Here is a 23831-nt window from a genome sequence, read left to right as displayed (position 1 = left end):
TTCCAATTTCCATTCACCTTCTGTATGTAAGAGGTGAGTGACCTCAGGGGACGTGAGGGATGCTGGTTTGAAACAGGCAGAGCCTAGATTTCCAGTTAGTTACAAACTATAACAATCTTTAATGTTGGCTGTAAACTGCCACTGAGAGAAGTTCTACCAAGAAATAAAAGAGATAATATCTCGTTTATAATAATGATACCGTGTGTCCCATCAGAGTGTGAGCATCACAGAACATTTTCCTTTTTTTTATCAGTCTTTTGGTGAAGGCTGCTTTGCTTGCCCCGTGTCTAGTAGAGCTGCTCTTTCTCTCTCTTGGCAAGTTGCACCGGCACCAGTTTCTCTCTGCGCTGTCTCACCGCGCACAAGGGCGTCCTCACGTATTTCCTGCAGAAGCACAAAACCCCGCACAGGTTGGCCACTGCATGCAGCCGGCAGAGCGCTCTCCCTGCGGCTCACACCTGCCACTGACAGCGGGGGAGCCCGGCAGGACGGCGGAGCGCACCCCGGAGCCACCCCAGCGTCCGGGCCCCGGGATGCTCCGGCGGCTCCCGGGATGCTCCGGCGGCTCCCGGGATGCTCCGGCGGCTCCCGGCGCTTCCCCGGCTGCCCGCGCGGGGGCGGCCCCGCCGCACGCTCCGCCCCGAGCGCCCGCGCACCGCCGGCTCCGGCGGCTCCGGCTGCGGCGTGGATGTGTGCCCTGCTTTAAGGGGAGGGGGAGGGACAGCCCGAGGGCCAGCGGCAGCACAATGGTTAGTCCATAATTAGTCCATAAACAACCTCCTTCAAGCCTGGCTGAGTTGCACATATTCCCCTGTAATCTAAAAAATACTAATACAGAATGACACTAAGATGTTCACACATTAATTACTTTTACGACCAAAAAAGAGGTATCTAGACTCGTAGGATAGTTTAGGTGGAAAAAGGCCTCTAAAATCATCAAGTCCAGCTGTTAACATAACACTGCTATCTTCACCATAAGACCATGTTCCCAAGTACCAGATCTAGATAATTTTTGAACAGCTCCAGCAGTGGTTATTCCACCACTTTCCAGGGAAGCCTACTCCAGCACCTTAACCACCCTTTGAGTAAAGACATTTTTCCTAATATCCAATCTAAGCCTCCCCTGCCACAACTTAAGACCTTTTCTAATTGTCCTGTCACTTGTTGCTTGGGAGAAGAGACTGACCCTCACCTGACTACAACACTCAGTAAAGACACAAGAAAATGCACATCTACAACACCTATCAAAATTCACATGACACCCAGGGCAAACCAATTTGAGATACAGGATCTCTCCTTCCCATTTTCTGCATGCAACCCAAGACACACAGTCCTAAATGCAAGATCAGAGTTGCCCTCCCATCCAGGAATACCAGACAGCAAAAGTGCTGGGGATCCCGGCTTGGCCACAGGTGTTCCTTAAAGGAGTGCTAAAAAACCACCTTTCCTTCAGCACCTACAAAATGTTTGCTTGGCTATTGAGGTCAACATGTGCAAGCTCAAGCCTTGAGAGAATCAGATTTTTCCCACATGGCTTTCTTTTTTTCAATATGTGGCACTGAAAGGCTTTGTCCCTCTGGCACCTGGGCGATGCCGTTGCATGTTTGGTACTTACTGTTTAGCTAGTTCCATGGATATTTGCTCCAAAGAGCATCCTTTTGTCTCTGGTATAAACACGATAACAAAAGCCAGTGATGCTAGGCTCATTATTGTGTAAATGAAGCACACCCAGGACAAGCCAATGAGCTCTACAAAGGAAGAAAACATATCTTTTTTAATTTTCAAATATCAGGATTTTTCTTCCTGGTGCTGTTTTATAGGATACAGCCCCTAATGCACAGGAGAAGCTAGAAAGAATCTAGGCTGTTATTCTTAGCTCCCATAGTTTGAAAAGGAGGAGTGGCTTTGCTTTTTCTAATACACCTTATGAAAGAAAATTGATGAACCCATATTGCCTCATTTAGCAAGAACCTATTGGTTTATTTTGCTTGTGGTCACTCTGGATGAAAACGGTGAGTAGCCATTGTTACTGCTTTGTGGGAAGGCAGTGGGGATCATGAATGCCTTGAATTTTTGCCTGTGTCTGGTTTTGGTGCACATTCTTTCTTGGAGCAAATCCAAGCATTTTTCACACTGTTACAGTTGTCTCCAGCTAATCCTCCCCACCTGTCAGTACGCAGCATTTCCACTGCGAGTCATGGGTGCTGTGCCAGAAAGTGATCCAAGAGCGGACTCCTAATGGGGCCATCCAAGACCTAGTGGTTTTCTGAGCCTACAGTCCAGGGGCAGGTAGATCCTCGGGCTGCGGGATGCACTCTGCAGCTCCATTAACCCCCTTCCCTGCTAAGGTAAACCTGGACAGCTGAGACATTTATCAGTTGTGTCATGACCTGAAAATTGCAGCTGAATCTTCTAATCTAGCTGGTACCTCTGCATCAGCACCTAAGTGCTGATGCTGCTGGCCACTGTCACCTCCACGTGTATTCATTTGACAATGGAATTCCCAATTCTGCCTTTCTGCCATAGACAAGCAATGCATATGTTCTTGTACTTACACTTTCATAAATTCAGATTAGACCCAGTGAAGCCAAGGGAGTTACTGCAGCTTTACAGTGATTGAAACTGAGACCAAACTAACAACAAGATGCACATTAACAAGTAACACTGCATGACAAGAGGGGACAGGAAAACAGCTGACACTGAGCACCTGAGGTCTGCACTAGGTGGTTTTGGGGACATTTCCTTAGGAGTAACCCAAGTCTGGTCAAAGGACTGAGCAAGTGTTAGCAGCTGGAGTGCCTGCATTATGCATTTTCTCGTTTGGTTTTGTCCAAAAGCTTGTGCAGTTCAGGAGTGCAGCTTTGCAATGCAAACCAAAGTGCAGTGAGTGGGAGCAACTGGATGGTTTCCTTCTGAAGAAGACCCTTGATCCAATTAAAGTGATAGTGTGAACACAGTGAAGTTTACCTGTCATATTTTTCCAAGTTAGTACTTGGGATGGAGGATGTTGGCTTTTTATTTCTCTCTCTCTTTTTTGTTTTTTTTTAGGAAAGAAAACACAAATGTGAAGCCCATTTTAGTAACAGATCACACTAATTTTCAAATCTGTCTCAAAAAACATCTAACGGGGTGAAAACCACCTCGACTTTTTATGTCTGCCTCTGGTGGAGAATAATTTAGACTTAAGGGAAACCTGGAATTCTGCTCCCTTATATATTTTGATTTTCAGCACATACATCCTCACAATAAGACTGAAAACTAAACTTTTCAAAGCCTTGTATAATATAAAATTAGAAAAAAAATTTGCTAATGAATAAATTTTAGCATCACCATTTAACCTTCCCCTTTGATTATCATCACATTAGAAGTCACTATATGGTAGTCCGCTTTCTCACATTCAAATGTGGAAGACTTTTACCTCACAAAGACATTTTTTTCTAAGGAAAATTTTCTCCAAGCCAAGACATTCCTGTGGAAAGGAATGAATTAAATGGAATTGTGTTTAAAAATGTCTGATCAGAAAAGATGTGGTCTGATCTAGAACAGAACTTGCATTGAATTTCAGAAGATGCAGGACTTAATCCTAAACATTACGTATTTTCAGCCTACTAAGGCAACAGTGTCTTCAAAACTTGAGTTTCACAGCCTGTGGAGTTGATGTGCAAGGTGGTCTGACAGCCAGCACTGGGAGGCTGAAGTTACTGGCACGAACACAGAAAGATTTGGTGGGAATGGTGAGGTTACACCGACACCTAAACAGAGATCCTGGCTCCTGGGGTATCACAGCTGCAATTTTAGCAACGTTGTTTGTATAGGAGAGATTTATTTTTCCCACTAGGAGAGTATCAGCTTGGAAGGACACAGAGAAATCTTACCAGTTACAGTCAAAAACGTCAAGGAGATGAGGAGATTTATACCCCAGTTCATGCTAGATGTCAAAGCCATGGCCCGTCCTCTGATCCCAACGGGGAAAATTTCACTCAGGACCAGCCAGGACACTGAAATACAAGGAAAAAAATGTTGTTTTTGGAAGGATGGCTCTCTTTGCTGTACATCTAGGATTCAGGTGAGGCCACCTGAATGAATAAGTTCATTTTCAGGGGGTTAGGTTTGTGAGGGCCCATGCTCTGCAGGCAGCCTGTGCAGCAATCAGCATCACCCCAGGTCACCATCCCTTCATCCCTGCCCGGTGGGTGCCTGAGCCAGTGACAGGTGGCACTGGAGTGGGAAGGTGAGCTCTGACTGCACATCTGGGTATGAAAGTGAGTTCTGATTAAGTAACTCTCAAGTGACATAACACTAATGGAAGTAGGGCAGCAAACCAAACTAATCTTCAGCCTCAGAGGGGCACTGTGTGTTTATACCACCTTATAAATCAACCTGCCACACTGAAGTATGCTTGCTATTCCAGCTCTCTGCTACGTATAAATGAGATTGCTGAGGCATAAATGAAGAGAGAGGGACTGATTTTTGACTCCTTCATATCACGCCACACCACACCACAGGTGATCTAAATGCTGGTGTTGCTAGCTCACAAAAGCAAATTCAGACATGAAGAGCTGGCTGTGTAACCACCTTGATAGCAAGAGCAAAAAGATAAAAGGGCACATTTTTGTACCGTTCCTGATTATCAGAAAACAAATGAACAAAAACCTACAAACAAGCAAACAAACAAACAAACAAGCAAACCCAAAACCTAGCCAAAAACCCACTCCACCCTCTCCTTTTGTTGACAAGCAAGATACATTAACAAGAGGTTGCTGTGTGGAGAGGTTGTGGGTTAGCAGATGACTGGTACAAGAGCAGTGAGGGACACATGGATGAGCTGTGTCTTCAGGCCCTTGGACGTGGCCATTATAAATTGCTCCTCTATGCTGTTATTTCTGCACAATGAGAGATGGGAGTTTACTCAGAACACTTGCACTGGGCAGTCTAAAATATACATTTTAAAAATAGGATCCTGTGTGTCTAAGTGTGTTTCACACTGTACTATCCCTTCAGATGCTTGCAGAATTCCTGTGTGACAGCACTGGTAAGAGTAGAAAAAAAAAGTTGTTTCAGGAGGAGATGAAAAAGGAAATGGGAAAAAACCCCTGAGTTAAGAGACAACAGAGAAGATCTGAGCAAATTCTAGATTTCTTTGTACCATAGATTTGAATTTAATTTTCTTTTATGGACTGGCCCAGATTTTTATACTTTTTAGAGAAAAATAAAAAAAGCTTCACTCCCACCATGGGATTGACTCAGAAGAGGGATAATTTTATTACAGAGAATCAACACCACACTTCATAATGGCCTAACCCTGTTGGGCATAGTCAAGTGGGCATAACACGGCCGCCACATCTAACAGTAGCTGTAGAGAGGCTTTTTTTACTTTTTTTTTTAATGACAGGGATCACGTCAAACTTTAGCGCACTTGCTGCTGACAAGACAAACGTTGCTGTAAAGAAGCACCCTGGGTGCATTCTGTGGTGTGCCTACAGACGAGGCAGGAGCAGAGAAGAAGCAAGCTGACTCCTCAAGCAAGTGTTTTTCCCTGCCAAGCCAGCTAGCCCTGCACCTGAGCAAATTCATGGGGATGTCATGATTGTATTTTGCTCCTTCTCAGCACCAGGGCTGTTGAAACCAGTATTGTTAGTCACAACACCTGAAAGCAAAGCAGCAAGTAAGCAAGAGGCAAAGGAGCCCTTCTGGGTGGTGCATGTGCAGCCCCTGCAGTTCATCTCCCCAGGATGGCCTGTCAGCCAGCAACCAAGCTCAGCTGCAAAAATTATTACACATCAAAGACTAGCAAAAGACACACTTACCATCACATTAGAATTAAAATGAAGGTTGAAAGAATTCAAACCCACTTTTTGCTGGGCATAAACCAACCTCCAGGAACAAAGCAGCGTTCTGGGCACTGGAGGATGGCTCATGCTGCAGCTGAAATGTGTGGCACTGTGGCAACTCCAATACTGTGCAAGGACAGACTGGCCCTTTCAGCCTAAGTGATAATTTGTCTGGAGGTTTGAACCGTGTTGTTTTCCTGTTAAGAAACCAAAATACTTGAGGATCTGTATCAGCTGTAATAGTGGTTCTCTGCTTTTATTGCTAAACCATGACAACCACTTCTTTAGTTCAGACAGATCCCACCAAAACACCAGGACTGTTCTTCATGTCTGCTAGTGGTAGCTACACCCACTGGCATGGCACTGACCTCTGCTTAGCTGGCAAGCAGTGGATAGGCTCATTCCCCTGGGGAGAAAGAGCAGTTGTAGAAATCTGACACTACAGTCTGTTTACTCCTTTCCCCAAGCTGAAGCAGCAATAACCATCGATTCTTTGCTTTTAGCACCTCTCTGGGATTGTGTTTACTATTTGTACCTTTGCCAAAAAGCAGCAGCTGCTGTAGGCATGGCAGAGATGTGACTTGCTCTGGGGAAGCCAGCAGCTAGGTTCAGGCTCCCATTCATAATGACTGCAGCTAGCTTCTGCGCTGTGCACACAACACTGCAGAAATTTGATCTTCAGGCTCCCAAAGTCACTGCCAAGCCACCCGTGTGCTCTGCCTTCACCAGCCTAATCAGTGGCATTCTACTGGGGAAATCAGCTTGTCCTTGAAAAGAGGATACAAATACCCCACTCCACCCCCCCACCCCTCCATCTGCTGTGTCATCTAACAGTATTTCCAAAGGATGCTGCGATAGTAACCACACTGCACACACTCAGCAGCTTTCAATGTCTGCTCTGGCCACCCCTGGCTGGTGTTAGTGGAATGGACGGAAAAAGAGCTGCTGCTCCCCAGGTCAGATGTAGGTAAGATATGAGGCTAAGGGCTGGACAGCACGATTCTCTGTGCTCGATTCAACAACTGTGGGGTTTGTTGCTGCAGGCAGTAACTCACCTTTGCTGACCCACAGTGTGGTGTGTGTTGACAGCAGTTAAGAAAAATTGCGCAGTTTAATGGTCCTTTATTATGGTACAATACAGAGAAAAGAACACACACTGCAAATGCAGACAGAAATACTGCATTGGGTCAGAAAGCTTAACTGTTTCATTAAATATCACAGAAACTAGATCGCCTGATATTCCTTGCCAAAGTGGAAAGAGCAGAGGATTCAGATATAATAAACAGCACCATGACCAGGATGGTGACATTCACCTCTAAACAAAGTCACAGGGGCTGTAAAAGCAGGAAACAGAATAATAATGGAAGATTTCAGCTAGTCCCATTAAGACTGAATAAATCACATAATGGAGAACTGTGGTGGGAGTACATTTTACATATCAGAGATGATGGTTCCTTTTAGCACTTTGTTGGATATTTAATGAGAGAAAAAAAGGCAAATTGTGCTTCAGTGCTGAACCTGGGTAGTTCAAGATGCAACCATGACCAAGATGCTCTGTTATACTGGTTATAACATTTAAAATTCAATATTTTTGTTGAAAGGGAAAAGCCAAAGCCTACCACATTTTGTTTTGAAAGGAGAACAATAGTAACATAATCCTGCTTTCTATAAAGATCGGGGTAAGGGCTTCAGTGGTGCTACAGAGAATGTTAAAATTACATGGTTGAAGGCTTAAAATACACATACAACCAAATAAATGAGAAATAGCTCAGCACAGATAAACTACTGAATAAAGAAAACTGTTAGAAATAGGAATGTACCTTTCAAAAACGTGTACGCTGTATCCAGACAAAGCAAACACAGTATGATAGCTGAAATGTTACTTGTGATGTCATCATCAGGCAGCTGAGTATTTTGAGAGTGTGATGGCTGAGAGGGTGAGAGACCAGGGTCGGAGGCAGTGACATCCCAACCTTAAAGAAAACATTCCATTGGGATGCAGGAAGGGGACACCCTGTTAGACTGTACCGAGCTCCTGGCTGGAGCTAGGATAAAGCGGAGTAATCTCAGCTGAAAAGGGGGATGTGTACAGTGTCCTGAAGAAGAGTCCTAAAGAAAACCATGTCATTTTGAAAGAGTTAAGGAACATGGGGTTAGAAATGATGAGCCACTGTGCTTTTCAGTCTCAAAGAGCTTTGGTATTGTGGGATAGAAGAGTAGTGGGTTTAGTCCCACTCTAAAAGATACAAATCAAGAGAATCCATGTGAAATTACCGGATACAGCAGTTAGGTGAGGCAGAAGGATATGCTTTTTCACACAATGTGTATTTCAGCTGCAGAACTCACTTTCAAGATGCTTCCGATGTGAAAAATATTGGTCAGTTAAATCATTAAATGCTGGGTGTTAAAACATTATTTCTCCATATGTGTGGAAAAAGACCCATCCAGAACTGTTGTTCACAATAGTAAAAATAAATCCTCAATATTTTTCTTGAGGTTTTCTAAACTACAGATAGGCAGCAGGACAACTGTGCATGCTGCGTGGGCCTTTTCTTCTGCATTGTCTCTCAGCACTCGTTATTGGCTATGGTTGGAGGCAGGGTAACACACTGATTAAGTGGACATTTCGTTTGAGCCAGCATCGCCAAACTAATGAACTTTATTCCTGGGCTGCAAGCAAAGAGACATCTCAAACTTCATGTGATGTCTTCCTTACTTCCTTACTTTACTGCTATGCAGTAAATAAATTTTAAAAAAAGAGAAATTAACATACTTACATCAGAAAAGCAGAAAAATCTGAGAATAACTGAGAAATACCATGAGCTTGAGGGTGCTCAACATTCAAGTGAGGTATGTGAATGAAAAATGTCCTTGTTTTGACCTTTTTCTTGCCAGGAGGTAGAAGCAAATTGGAAGCTGCTCAGCAGCTCTCATTATTGAAATATTAGATTCCCTCAGTATTCATTTGCTGCTTAGCATTTTTTTCCCTGTACCTGTATTGTGTGAGATCAAATTCTTTATGGTGAGATTTTAAAAATGGCCATTGCAGTACTTGAAAGAATTCAAGTTTCTGAGGTATAAGCTCTGGAAAGTGATTAATTTGACTTACAGCTTAGGAGGGAAGTAGGCAGAAGTATTTTAGACTTTGAAAAGGAGGACTGGGTTGTTAATAACACAAGGTCCAAGAGAAGATAAGGAAGGGATTATCCCATGAAGTAACACAGACAGACCATCTAAGAATGTGTAACAAATGATCAGTGCTGAGGAAGGATGCAAACAAGTCACTGCAAAGCTGCCGGGAGACAGCCGGACTTGGCTTATGACTGGCTTTGCCAAGACCAGATTTTTATTCCAAGCTTTAGAAACCCAATAGGTTTTTCATTTTCCTGGCTTCTGGCTTTGCTGGGTATTACCAGAAATAGCCAGGTGGCCAACCACTTCCCACTAGAGGCCAGGTTCAGTAGTATCTGGTCTTGATTTCCAAGGACACGCTGGATGGCACAAGCCTTCATATTGTGTGCGGTGATGAGGTGAGTGCACCTGTGAAGGCACGCAGAACTGGGACAGAGCTGGGCTTGGGGGGACACACCTGCTGCTGTCACACACCAGCATTGTCCCAGCATGGCTCCCAGCACCCACATAATACAGCCCTGGGCAAAGCTTTCACAGCAGATCCAGTGAAAGTCATCTGGGGGGCTGGCAAAAGTGAGGGATGCTTAGACTGGAACAAGGAGAGGGTGAGATGGAGTTTGTCCTTTTCCAAAGCAGATAAAGGAGATATGACACACAAAAAGTGGACTTAAAACTCTGCCCAAAGTTTTGTGCAAGAGGCCAAAGCAGATGATCATGACTGGTGTAAAATCTATGACTTTGCTTAACAAGAGCCATTTTTCTCTCTGGCTCTGCCCCATAACATGAGACTAAAGTGGCTGCTCAAAATTAATAACTGGCAAATATAGAGCAAATGAGCAGCTGTATTCCTTTGGAGAGCATGTAAGCTGCCAGCAGAGTGCCAGCCTGACAGGGTCAAATCCTATCCTGTGTGTGCACCTTACAAGAAGTGGAATTGCTGTACTTCTGAGAGATGGGGGAGTCAGGAGAAGCCTCAGCTAATTTCGTGCCTCTGGCTGCATCCTGATCTCTGCAAATGAAGGCAATAAATATGTACTTTAATTCTATGGCTGCCAAGGTGCTTCTCTCCAAGCAGCAGACTACTGTTTGCAAGATACCGGATGCCACTGATGATCCAGAAGGAGCTGACATGGTGTGGCGAATCTAAATTCTTTTCCTTTTCTTCTGGTACACCACAATTCTGTTTCTAATGGTTAAGCCTTTAGGCTGACTCCTTGCAGTAAGGATTCCATTAGTAGGATGTGTGGAATTTAATCCTTTTTTCTCTGAGTCTGTATCACAGTACATAAAAATTGTTGCCCACTGTTTGTACTATTTGCATCACTATATAATAGACAGGCTGAGCACTCTCATGTGGTGTTTAAGGAACCTTGCAGTGGACCATTGAAATCACTCATGCCTCCTCCAGCTTATGTTAGAGCAGCAGGAGGGGTTTGGGGGAAGATACTGATTCCAAAGCATTACCTCCTTCATCTATGCTCTGGCCCACTTGAGAAGGAGGCCGGTGAGATGTAATTTACATCTGGTTTTCCTAGCGATCCTTCCTCCCTTAACCTTCTCACCACTGTAGGTCTTCATTTTAATACTTTTTTTTTTCTTTACTACTCAAATTTTCAGTTCCATGAACTTGAAAGAAATGCTATGGTTCATATGGGCTTTCCTTTCAAATGCAAGGTGTTCAATATATTCTTAAATCTGTTTTCAGTGGTCTTCAATTACTGTCCATTTTCATCTAGAAAGAATAGTCACAAACGAGCTTTCTTAGAGGCAGTGATTCCCATCCAAAGGACTACTGGGCAAGTAGGGATAGATATATAAGTATCTAGAAATGGTAGAATTCTCTTAGTTAATGTAATTTGTAGACCATCTTGCCCAATAAAAGTGTTCAGCAGCAAATCTATCAGTAAGAATTGTCCTGGTTTCAGCTGGCAGAGTACATTTTCTTCTGAGTAGCTGGTGCAGTGCTGTGTTTTGGATTTATTATGAGAACAATGTTGATAACACACTGACGTTTTAGTTGTTGCTAAGTAGTGCTTTCCCTAAATCAAAGAGTTTTCAGTTTCCCATGTTCAGTTTTCCATTTCCAGTGAGCAGGTGCACAAGAAAGTGGGAGGGAGCATGGCCAGGACAGTTGACAGGAACTGGCCAAAGGGATATTTTGTACCATAGAGCATCATGCCCAGGTTATAAACTGGAAAGAGTTGGCCAGGAACCACTGATCACTTCTTAGGAAAAGTCTGCCCATCAGTCAGTGGGAGGTGAGCAATTGTATTGTGCATCACTTGTTTCTCTTCGTTTTTATTCCTCTCTCTCTCTGCCTCTCCCTTTTCCATCACAGTAATTGGTATTGTTGTTATTATCATCATTATTATAATTGGAATTATTCTTTTTGTTTGTTTGTTTCAATTATGAAACTGCTCTTATTTCAACCCATGAGGTTTAACATTTTTTTCCAATTCTCTTCCCCACTGGGGAAGGGGCAGGGGAAAGAGTGAGCAAGCAGCTATGAGGTACTTAGTTGCCAGCTGGGGTTAAAAAAGAAGAATGCATCATAGCCTTACTGTTGGCAGATATGTAATAGTCTGTACCTCTTTTCAGGTACCCTAAGAAAAGTTGTTTTGAACTGATGTATGAGATGACAATTCTGTTTGCAACTGGATATCACAGTCACCATTTCTCTCATCTTTCGTTAGACACTCAAATTCTCCCATCAAGACAGAACAACATGCAGAGCAGCAGAAAGAAAAAAAAAAAGAGAGAGAAAAAAGAAAAATTTAAGCAAGCTTTCAAGGGAGAATGTGCTTATTATAATAAAACACATATTGCCATCCAAAAAAAGGGCCTTTTAATTAAAACCTGAAATATGTATTCCAGTTTGTAGGTGTTTATTTGTTCAGAATATTGAATCCAGGATAATCCTTTGAGGCATTTGCAGAGGAATGACTGCAGAAGCCAGAAGCCCTAATACATGAGGAAGCTGGTACATTAATTAGTTCGGCTTATCGCATATTTCACTTCTACAAAGTATGCAGAGGAGAAATTACCCAGTTGGGTGGCATAAGTGAACCTGTTTTTCCAGTATTGAAGGGCTAATGGTGGTCCTTGAGGGGTTGCACAGCAGAAAAAAAACAGTATTGACACATCAACTGGGGGCAATTTAGGCCTTTGCTCTTGAAGAACAGAGATTTATTTGTGTGCATGCCTCACAAAACTCCCAGTAGATAGGATAAGCAACCTTTTACAACAGTGACTTATTTAGTGAGAGGCCTGTGGTGATCCAGGGTTTTTTAAGCTCATCACTGGAAACTGCTGCCCATGCTTTGCTTTGGTTGCTGCTAGAGGAAGGCAGTGAGAAGGAAGGTGTGAAGGCTCTGTGTTCAACCATCACGAAGTGCCTTTTAGTTCTGTTTCTGTCATAAGAGTTTTCTGCACTTAGGGTTTATTTTCAAAGGCAGCAGAAGCTGGGTGCCCTTCTGCATGCCCTTGAGAAAATCTTCCTGGCTTTCTTCCCAGAGCTCACTGTGGCACAGAAACTTGGATGCCATGGGAGAAACAGTCTCCTGACTTCATGCACTAACTTACCATGCTCTCTGCACTTTGGCTGACAGTCTCACCTTCCTCAGCAGTGCCAGTAAGTTATGTGATTGATTGTACATTTTTACCTTTTTGGAATAACTATTCTCTTATACTTCATAATACATGTTTTAGTTTCATGAACTTCAGAAGAGAAATAAAATACTGACTTTGCATTTGAAGTCCTACTGACAGTTTTAGCTTTTGCACAAAGCTGGCCCAAGATCAGCTTGCCTCTAAAACCCAGCTCTCTTTCCTGAAGGAAACTGAATTTTATGAAGTTTGACAGATGACCTGCAAACTTTTTCACAGATTTCAGTATCACAATGGTCTTGTCTCCTAGAACATGGTTAAGGAAACAAATGTAAAATCTTCTATTGTCTTTTATATGATTATCAAATAACACTACTATTTACTGAATGCTTAAATGTTTAAATTTGTCCCATAAAATAAGAAGGGCAAATGTGACTAATGTTAAACAGCCTTGACTACCATACTAAAAGCTTCTAAAGAAGGATATGCGAGGCTCACTTGACAGTGCACCACTTTACTGAAGATAATGTTGCTGTGGAACAAAAGAGCATGGTTAGGCCCAATTACTAGCTAGAATCACAGCAATATAAATTCCCTAGGGGGTTTTTATGAAGTGAGTCTGGAGGTAAAATGCTTCATTTTGACCAGTGGCTACTAACTAATATGAGCTAAACTTTAAAAATGTGCATGACTTTAAGCACAGGCTCTATTCCTCTTAAGCAGCACCTTTGTATCAATGAGTTTACTAACATAGAACTATCAGTAAAGAGATATTTACAATATCCAGAGCATGAAGCTCAGAATACTGACTCAAAACCCTCTAAGTGGAGAATAATATACCAAATCACAGGTAGTCACCTACATTTCAACAGATTGAACCACTGTCGTTGCAGAGACACAGAAAGAGTGGCTGGGCATGGTATTGTCTCTGCCTCTTTTCACAGTACCCAGGGCTCTGTCGCTCAGAAGGCAAAGTGCTTGGCCTGATCCATCAAGTCTTTCCCTCATTAACATACTTAGAGTTACGAACAGGAGCACAGATGTCAGGGAAAATGATGTCCCTGATTTCAGGTGTACTTCACGATACAGTTTAAATTCAGTCTCAGGATTGAAATACAGTAACACGTAATAAAATAATTAAGAAGCTCCCACTGACATTCCCATGTCTCATCACTGCAAAAGTAATTTTTCCTTCTTATGACCTTTTTGACATTTAAAAAAGCCCCCCAAATTTGTAGGTTTTATCAAGTGAGATAAGACAAACCTACTCATCCGATTATTTTAGAAAGCACCTTCTGCAATTTGAAATCCTATAATTAACATCCAGCTATCCAAAAATATCTTAAATTGGCTTGCACTTCACTTCTTCCAATCAGTCTTTGAAAAGGCAAACCTGTTCCTGGGATAGCTGATGTGTTAACAAGAGGCTTCAGATAAACTTTATCTGGGGCAAGGAAATAGGGAGAAGTGGGCAACTTACAGTTCTTGCTTTATTTTTCATTTTGGTATGCAGCTTGGTAGTACAGACACAGTGTGAAACAAAGGCCACGGGAGGCACCATCTGAACAGCACAGGAATGACGAACTAGATAAGCACTTGGAGTATGGTATTCAAACCACATGAATGCATGCATTAAAAGATGATTCAGTACACATAAACAGTGCTAGGAATCTTGTCATAAAACAAAGAATCCAAGATAACTTTTTGGTTATCTGAAATAGGACTTTCTGTACCATTTTTCAGTGAAACATGCACATTTCCAAGGTTTATTATCTTGATTAAATTCCAACGTAGCATTTAAGCACTTGATTGGCTTTGAATAATTGATTTAGTCCTCATCACTATCCAATTTTCCACAAAAAAACATAAAACTGATGCTTCTCATTTCTGTGACATTTAAGGTCAGGCCACAGCTGCTCTGAAAAATGTAGAAACTCAAAAATAAAACATTGTAAACAAATGTCATGCAAGGTAATGTTGAGCATGAATGTCTGTTAATATCAGATTCCTGTGCACTATAAATTAATACAACAACCACATGCTTTGTAAAAGCCTGAAATACTGCTTTAATGTCAAAGTTTTTGATGTGAATGCTAGATATCTGATTTTTTACCAGTGTTTTCCAAGACAGTGCAAAACCATTAAGCTTACAATATTTCAAAACACAGGAACAGCCAACTAAATCCATGGAGGGTTCAGAATTTCCACACTGATTGTTTTCATTCCCACAAGATTTTTCAGTTTCAGCAGAGCATTTTGTGGCCAAGATTAAGCCCAAGACCATTAAGGAGAAGAGAAAAAGCATCCTATGCAATCTGGATTGTCAGGATGGCAAGAGATACGACCTCTGTCATCAAGTCCCTGGGCTGTTCAGTGTCATATGTCAAAACAGCTATTCTGGGTTCTGTTACAGATGCATTTAGCGACTGAGGTGAAAGACACATAAAAAAGTTCAGCGTTTAACTGTGCTAATGAATCATGCTTTAACTCAGGTAGCCAGTTAATCTAACAATCACAGGACCAAAGTCAAAGGGACTAAATTTGTCTCCAGCATAGTTCTCTGGGCTTTAGGGCAGTGTTCCAGCTCTGGGTCTTGGCTTGCTTAGTCCAGTGAAACACACAGAGAGAGACCACCCCAAACCACATAAGATTGTATAAAAAAGACAGCGATGGACTGAAGATGGACCTACTTCTTCACCTCTATGAATTTCACTTTTCTTGGGCTTTCTTCCAATCTCCTTGATCTTTCTTGCCTGATCCTTCTTCCCCACTTTCCCCAACATGGGTTTAAAGCTGCATTTAAATGACTCCAACAGCTTACAATAAGATGTAGAGAACACAAGTGGGTTTTTACGTGGGAATAGAATAGAATAGAATAGAATAGAATAGAATAGAATAGTTCAGTACAAAGGGACATACAATGATCATTAGTCTAACTGCATGACCATTTCAGGGCTTACCAAAAGCTAAAGCACACTGTGTGTGGAATGCTATCACACAGTCTAATTTAGTTTCCCAGTCACCCCAAAGTCCCTTAACAGCCAGCAAGGAAGGGAGCATCGCGCCAAAGAAAAGGTCATAGATTACACAGGTTTCACAGAATATTCTGAGTTGGAAGGGACCCACAAGGATTATCAAGTCCAGCTTTTAAGTGAGTGGCCCATACATGGGATTAAATGGGGGTTGAACCTGCAACGTTTGTCTTATTCACACCATGCCCTGATTTAGAGAGCAGGGGTCTGAAAGCCCCCCATTGGTGGAGAAAATATTACCCTTTGCTGATAATCTGAGGAATCTGGCTCCTGCATCAGTTAGATTCCCAAACGTGTTGAAACATCTGTTCCACTTTAGATAAAAATTATCTCAGTTTTAAAGTATTCATTCTAGCTGATACAAATTTAACTCGGATATACTCAATATGGCAAATCTGCCTAGGTTTAAACTAGAAATGGACATCTGTCATCCTAGACTACGCTTTCATCAGCAAAAATTTGCTCTTGAGTTGTGCTCTAGCAAGGGGCTTCCCTTTACCAACTTCCCTGCATGGATTTTTTTCCTCACAGGGCTGAAAACCCACACAGAGAGTTCCCACAGCAATGAGATGGTGTGTGACAGCAGGGCTTGCTGGACAGCACAGTCCCTGCACCTTCCTGGGGAGATCCAGCCTGGGGGGCACAAAGCCCCAGTCCTGGGACTTTCATGTGGGAGGAATTTAACCAGTGTGAAACTAGTAAAACAAGAAGGCAGGCTTGGTGGTCTGCCACCCTTCCCTGCACTAAGATAAAGGAAGTGACTGTAGTGACCACAAGCCCCTGGTTTGTTCACCTGTGTTTATCCTCTCTTGTGCCTGCTCCAACGGCTTTGAATCTGCCTCCTGTAAGTGCCTCTGCATCCACACAAGGAGAGAAGGGAGATGTTAGGGGTACCCAAATGCAGGAGGAGCTTTAGTCTGAGGTGACCGTGAGTCAGTGGTTGAGAGTCCATTGGAGAGACATCCTGGGGGGAAGTGCTGCCCCCCAAAACTGCCCCTCATTTTGTGGTTCCTGTGCTTGCCCTCCCCTCGTACATGGTCTGCAGACATGGTCTGCATCCACTGTGGGTCTGGACCTCACAGCCCTGGACACTGGTGTGTTGCTCCCACAGCCAGCTGGTCTCCTGTTTTATAGGTAATGTACTCACTTCAGAAGCTAGGAGGAAAGTCTGCTGTGAGTGGAGTGATGAGAATGTAATTTTTTTCTAGTTTTCCAATCAGAAATATTCACCTGATGGCTGAGGCCAGCAGATGGCTGCAGACGGTACAATATCCCAGTCTGAGAAGGCTTCCTGTAGATATTTAATTCCACTCTTTAACAGGTTTTTAGCAATACCAAAGTCCAGCCAACCCTTCAAGTACCCACTCATGGGAGCTATGCTTCAATGGGACTGCAACAGCAATGTGGAAAATCAGGGTTTGCAGTAGGCTCTAAACCCCTCTTCCAAGACCTGGTTATACACTTAATATGTTGACCATAAGTATGTTAAAATATATTTTGGGGTTTATATCTACGTGGATAGGAAAATGTGGTATTTCTTTGTGCCAAACCCTGAAACCAGGGAACACTTCTCCAGCTGCAGACACTGACTTGCCTTGGGTGTGTTGTGGCCACAGCAATCTGTGTGTAAAGAAGGCTCTAAGTGCTTGGGGCGGGGGCATCTCTGCAGCTCTGAGGTGTCACCTGAAAGGGGAGCTTGTCTCCAAGAAAAGAGCTCTAGAGTTTATCCCTTGGCTTTGAAGAGCCACACAAAGCTGGCAGCTGTTCTAGGACATGAAGTAATAGAACATCTTTGTCACGGGTTGGCAGAGACATAAGTACCTCTGGACTTTATACAGCTAAGTTTTGAGGTTTTGAGGATGATTCATGTCATGAAATTGCCGCTCAGTCCCACTTGTAGGTGTTTTTGTGGATTTTCATCTGCAAGCTCAGCATGAAATGCCATGAAGCCAGCAGAGCTGATGTGATTTGCTCCAACAGATTATCCCAAAGTTCATTGGCCAACTGCCTAAATGCTTTTGCAGTTATAAAGAAACATGTTTAAGAACTTGCAGAGGAAGAGCTCTTGTGCAAGGCACCAATGCCATACATGCAGTCCAAACGTATACATTCGACATCCCTCTCTCATTAAAGATGTTCCTCATTCCACACCAAAAAATCCCTGAGATGTTCATGGATTCCCTTCAACTTCACTCCCATGATATGTGTAAAGAGCTACTGCCCAAGTCCTGTTTTGCTCAATTGCCTTTAATTTTCAAGAACAAATTCAGACTGGGAAAAGAGATGCTCTGTTTGGTCCAGACTCAGTCTGCATTACTTGCTTCTCAGCCTAGGATTTGCTGGAGCCACTCTGATTTATTTTTGACAAAGAGCATTGCCTTTAGACCACATTTCATCCCTGCACACTTGTGTGTGGTGCCACTATATTTCTCCCAGCTACTTACTGGTGAGATCATCTCATTCAGGAGATATGCAGGAAATATGGAGGGAAGTTGTCCCTATTCAGTATTTGATCAAAAATGCTGCAAAAGGAGATTATCAAGGCAGAAAAGCAACTCTTTGGTAATGAGTGCAATCTGACATCTGAATTTTGTTCATCAGGTCTGTGAGGAGAGCAGCAGGGCTCTGGGCACTCACTCTGTTTCAGAGAGGCTAGACCTGCCCTACAGTTGTTAACCAAGAGAACTCTCTTGCACATACCCACCCAAACATAGGAATCCCCTAGTAAATGTCTGATAGCCCAGGAGCATGGCTTTCCTTATTCCAGCATCTCAACATGTTGTATCACACAGAGTGAAGGAAGTGACACCTCTTTATGAGAAAGGATCTCTAGATTTTGCCCCTCAACTGGTTTGAACAGAGCAATTGGCAAATGAAATGCTCTAATACTATTTCAGTCAACTCTCTGTCATTTAGTAAGTGGTCATGCATGGCCATGGCCCTAAGTAGATTTTTTCTGTGTGTCCTTTGTGTTAAATCAATTTCCAGGGTCACACTGACTGATCACATTTTAGCTTGGGTCATGAACTGGTGATCTACCTCCACACTGCACTCATCTCATTTGCCTGCACTCGCTGATCCCTGTGAAAGGCATAGCAGTGCTTCTGCCAGGCTCAGATTCCTCCTGTCCCTCCCCTGTCCACATACAGCAAGTTCCAAGGCTTCTGTTTGCAAACGTGGCCTGCAAACAATGAGGAGCCCCTCGCACTCCTCACCATTCACATGGCAGCCAGGAGTGGTTTCTTTGGGGCTCTGCAGGCATCATTCCCTCGTGAGAAGGGCTGATCCGTGTCTGACCTTTCTGACACACAGAGAAAGGTACAAAAGACAAAAATGGGTGTCAAGTAAGCTCCCTTGGCTAATGACTGAATGCCTTGAAATGCCTCTGCAAACACCCCAAGAGAAATGGCATGTGCTGTTCTGTGGTGTGATGCAACACTGATTTGTTGCATCTACAAAACATCCCCATAATTGTGTGAAATTTAGTGTGAACAAGCAGTTGAATCGCAGTTCATCAAACATAATTAAACTGAAACAGAGCAGCAGAAATACCCCTTTTATCTTGTGTAACGGCTGATGATATAAATACAGAGCACCCCAGAATCAAAAAATTGGCTAAGCAGATGCTTGCTAGCCTGTGAATTCTTTTATAATGCAAAAACGACTTTTATCTCTCACTGTCTATTTTTGACTGCTCATCATTGTGCTGCCTGGGTGCTTTGATAAATGGCAATAAATATATTTAGCATATGTTTAGTTCATTAAGAAAATCAATCTACTTTATGTAATTTGGCAACAAAAGAGAAATCATGGAAAAATACATTTATAAATGTCTGCTATGCTAATCTGGACTGAACTATCTCTTTGACCAGAGTAAAAAAAAAAAAAAAAAAGAAGAAAATGGGTAAAAAAAGTACAAAGTAATTAAAAAGAAGGTGATAGAACTCAGATTGTGTGATCTGTCCTGTGAAGAGTGTGAAGAGTGTGTCATTTCCTAATGGTGCTACATAAAGTCTCCTTTATCCCCACAGAACATAATGCAGCATGGACTCAAAATAAAGTGGGTGAATTTATTCCAGAAAGGGCCTTGTGGTGTGGAAGGAAGAGAGCAAGATCTTCTCTACTCTTTGTCCAAAGGATGCTGATTTGATCTACAAAGAGAGGTGTCCCCAACACCACCTTCACCTTAGCCAGCCATTGCATGGGGGCAGGCATTGCACGGAGCATGAGATGTTCCCATTGAAAAAAAATACAGTGGTGCAAGGGTTACAGTGCTTTTGTCCTCAGGTGCCCCAGGCATCGCCTGGACACAGCAGCCATCAAGTGCAGCCTCAGTGCCTCTTTCCCATTGCTGACTAGACAATGGAGAACACTCTGGTCCAGACTGCAGACCACATTTAGAGATGAATAATATCAATATGTTAGAACGGTTCACGTAAGCAGGGGGGCTCATTTTTTTCTTTACACTAAGAAAGGTTCACTGAGGGTAAGAAAGCTAGGCTTTGAAAATACATTCAGGGATTAGGGCTCCAAACAGCAGATGTTGTAGGCTGTATATGAGACACAAATCATAACCTTGCATCCCAATCCAGACTATTTGAGCATGATAGATCCTTTGAAGATTCCAACAATCTCTTGGTTCTCCAACCCTTGCATTTTCTATACACTGTAAATTTTAACTGAATAGTGTACTTTCAAAGGCAGGGAAATGGCTTGAAAGTACAATACCTGTATCTCTGCTAGACCTGGCCTTCACTTGCTAGGTAAATGCACCTGTCAGTATAAATTTCGTCACAGTGGTTTTATATGTAATTTCTCCATGATGGAGCTGAGAGGGTGCCTGTTCTTTCCCATTTTCTGTTTGAAAGCATTTGAGTTCTCAGCTCAGGAAAGAGGTCAAAAAACAAGCACTGGCCTCAGAGACTTCTCAGATCAGCCTGGAAAACATGTCAGTTTTTGTAGCCCTCAAGAAAATAGACATTGTTCTCATTAACTGTATATTAGGCCAACTCAAATGACTAAGAACCCATTTACAGCCAGGTCACCAGGAAAGCAGATTTCAGCAGGAGGCCAAGACTGAACATGTGACCCCACTCTAAGGGTCATTAAATACGTGTTTGAAACACCCAAATAAAAGTTCAAGTAACTTTTTCTCTTCAGGGTTTCATCCCTGGTTTTGAACCTATGTCATAGAAAGCAGAATCCAGCCCCAAGATAATCTTCAAGGGAACCAATAACACTGGAATAACACAGTCAAGCTTGCTTCCCTGGCAATGAATGCTTATCTCACACTGCTCTCCTGGTGAGTAATGTTTAAAATAAATAAATACTGCAGGAGAGTTGTTGTTAGTGCAATTGTTGGGTTGTACCCTTGTGGCAAGCTTTTTATCATAATAGTACAGAAGAATACAGTTTGTTTGCAAGGTAAGTTTGAGGCAGGGTGCAAAAGCACATAAAGTCTGTTAATAAATAATGAACTGTTCGTGTGGGTTTTGCAGAGTGACTTAAAAAATTGACCCCTTCAAAGTACAATGTTATGCAAGTGCTATTGAAACAAAACAAAAGAAAATTGAGAGATTTAATTTCTAGTCCCTTGGAATGACAGACGTGGTCTCCTTTGGAGAGAGTGGGACCCACGCAAGTGCAATGGCAGCTGCAACAGCACCTCGGCTGTACAGTGACACACCTTTGTGTCCTTCCACTGGTGGTGTTCCACACAAGTAATGACAGTGGTACTACAGCTTGCTCATGAATTATGATACCTTGAATGTGTTTTCTACATCTGAAGACTATTACACAGTCAGAGAGACAGATCCTCAGTCGGACTCAGGTTGGTATTTCATGGATTTGATGTCATACCATATAGAGGTCTAGAGCTTACCATTATCTTGGGTTTATGAATTAGCAGCAGCAAATGCCTACACCTTAACCTTCCCAATGTAAGGACACAATAGACTAGAAAGAGGAAAGAAAAACAGGGGCTCCATAATTTTGCTGTACAAAGCTAACAGCAGTTCTTGACTGAAGAGAGACCAATTAATTACACTGAATGGAAGGGAGATCAGGTCATTGACCTTAATGGGCAGGGCCTCTTCCTAAAAAGTACATGCCAGGCCTACCAGGATAGTCTGTGACAATACCAGTGCGTATCGGCAGAAAACACTGCTTTGGCCAACTTAGCAACTGCCTAATGCCAAGCAGGGCATGTCATCCCCCCACTTAATAATGTAAATAAATCATTACAAACAGTTAGAAAAGTGAAACACTTACTTGGTCCAAGACCTATGGAAAATGCAGCAACATAGACAAGCAGGCTGGCCAGTGAGAGCCATTTCAGGACAACAGGGACCTCCTCACTTTCCATGTGAGACCCTGTTGTGCTTTTGCCTCCTGCCAGGGCAGTCCCATTCAGTTCTCCTGTCCTGGCAACATCTGGGCTTTGTACATCAAATGACAATCTTTCTGTTGAAGCCATGCTAGCAAAGAGGTCCTTGAGACTCCCATTGGTGACAGTGAAGTTTCCTGGTCTCTGGAGAAAGAAATCTTCTGGAGATTGGCTTCTACAGACCTTGGTGAAATTCACATGTATGTTACGGTTTACTAAGCCCATAGTGACCAACGATACTGCCATAACAGAAGAGCCAATGCACAGAAAAGTTTTACTTCCAACTTGATCCACAAAAAACGTGGCTGGGACTGTGCTGACCACTTTAACCACCCCAACTCCAGTAGAAGCCAAGCTGGCAGCTTCATCGGTCTGGAACCCAACTGACTTCAAAACAGTCGATGCATAAAATAAAATGTTGGGCTGCCCAGTTGTCTGCACAAAAAACACTAGAGTGAGTCCTACCAGCATTCGTGCCCTCATGTTGTTTTTTGAACGAAGCAGGTCCAAGAAACCATATTGATGTTCATCTTTCAGGGAAGACTTAATCACAGTAAGCTCTTTAGTAGCATCTGACGTTTCCCGTAGCCTCTCCAGTACTTTTCTCGCTGCCTCATCGTTATTTTTCATGACAAGAAACCGAGGGCTTGGTGGAAGGAAATACATGGCAATAGCTTGCAAAGCACCTAATGGAATCACAAGTCCAAACATGTACTTCCAGCCATGAGATACGCTGGCAAATGCATAATTTGAAATATAGGCCAAGAGAATGCCTATCACAATCATGAGTTCATTTAATGACACAAGGAGGCCTCTTCTGTGCTGAGGGGCGATCTCGGCAATATACACACATGTTGCAATTGATGATAACGATATGGAAATACCTATGGCCATCCGGCCCACAATGAGTATCTCGTATGATTCATAGGGCAGCAAAATCAGACTACCCACCACAAGTAAAGAAGATGCAATAATTATAGCAAGTCTCCTTCCAAATCGGTCGATAAGAAATCCACCAGTAAGGGATGCAAATAAGGCCCCAAAAAGCAGGGAACTTACAATGACTTCCTGCTCTTTGCAAGAGAGTGCTAAAACACTACTCATCTGAAGAAGGGCTCCAGAGATAAGGCCCAACTCATAACCCATCAGAAGTCCACTTACAGCAGCAATAGCAGAAGATAGAAAGGTGAATGTTCCACAACCTGATAAGAAAATAAAAAAAGTTGAAAGAGTGATTTCTGCTGCATTCTGACAATTAATAATAACTTTATTTGATATACCAGTTTAAAAATCTCTCTGTAACTTTTAGGCAAATCAGTTAGGTACAATACACATCCAGTAGCAGTGGTGGCATAAAAAGCTATTTCTGAAAAGAAAAAAAAGTAATGAATATAAAATCCTCTTTAGTTTTAATGCTTTTGTGTCCCTTATCTTCCTGATCAGAAGTCTATAAGGTTTTAATCAGGTCCTAAATAATTAAACCTTCTGCTTCAGAATATCATTGCAAAAAAGGCAATGTGAGAAACAATTTTTGCCTTGAGATTTTTCAATGCTTTTCCTAAGCTGAAGAAGTCTCATCCTCCCAACTAGTACAAGGAAAGCATAACTTTCTTAGCCAAATTGTTTCAATCTTGACTTGAATAAGTAACAAGTTTTCCCTCACCACTTATTATTTCCTTTGTTTCACCTGAGGATGACATGAAGGCTGCTGGTACCATTGTTTCTATTTTGCCAAATGGAGACTTATTCAATGAGCACCAGGCTGATGCAGCTATCTGGGATATTCTAGGGAAACTGATCTTTGAGGCAAGCTCATGAACTTTCTGGGCTTTGCTCATGTCTAAA

At 42.6% G+C, this 23831-nt stretch overlaps 1 protein-coding gene across 4 annotated transcripts; it reads right to left on the bottom strand.

The window, feature by feature from the left end:
• Positions 1-164: 164 nt before the first annotated feature.
• Positions 165-23185, bottom strand: SLC2A12 (solute carrier family 2 member 12). 4 transcript variants are annotated; one of them, XM_082276685.1, is made up of 4 exons: positions 21872-23185; positions 3876-3998; positions 1616-1748; positions 165-384 (listed from the first exon to the last, which is right to left on the bottom strand). In XM_082276685.1, exons 1-4 carry the CDS (start codon positions 23130-23132, stop codon positions 288-290), a joined length of 1614 nt encoding a protein of 537 aa, XP_082132811.1. In that variant the 5' UTR covers positions 23133-23185; the 3' UTR covers positions 165-287. The 4 variants fall into 4 exon arrangements, with proteins under 4 accessions (XP_082132811.1, XP_082132812.1, XP_082132814.1 ...); XM_082276686.1 differs by lacking the exon at positions 3876-3998; XM_082276688.1 differs by lacking the exons at positions 165-384; positions 1616-1748; positions 3876-3998 and adding an exon at positions 5893-6028.
• Between the last annotated feature and the right edge of the window lie 646 nt (positions 23186-23831).

Source organism: Coloeus monedula, assembly GCF_965178545.1.
Source record: "Coloeus monedula genome assembly, chromosome: 2".
Lineage (NCBI taxonomy): Eukaryota > Metazoa > Chordata > Aves > Passeriformes > Corvidae > Coloeus > Coloeus monedula.
This window is presented reverse-complemented; position numbering and strand designations above follow the sequence as displayed.

Excerpts from the sequence above, each read along its gene's own strand:
- SLC2A12 (XM_082276685.1), bottom strand. The coding sequence starts at position 23,132 with ATGGGTTATGAGTTGGGCCTTATCTCTGGAGCCCTTCTTCAGATGAGT. Across the intron at positions 3,999-21,871 it reads TTCCATAGGTCTTGGACCAA|TGTCCTGGCTGGTCCTGAGT; the intron begins GTAAGTGTTTCA and ends CTTGTATTTCAG. Across the intron at positions 1,749-3,875 it reads GACGTTTTTGACTGTAACTG|AGCTCATTGGCTTGTCCTGG; the intron begins GTAAGATTTCTC and ends CTTCCTTTGTAG.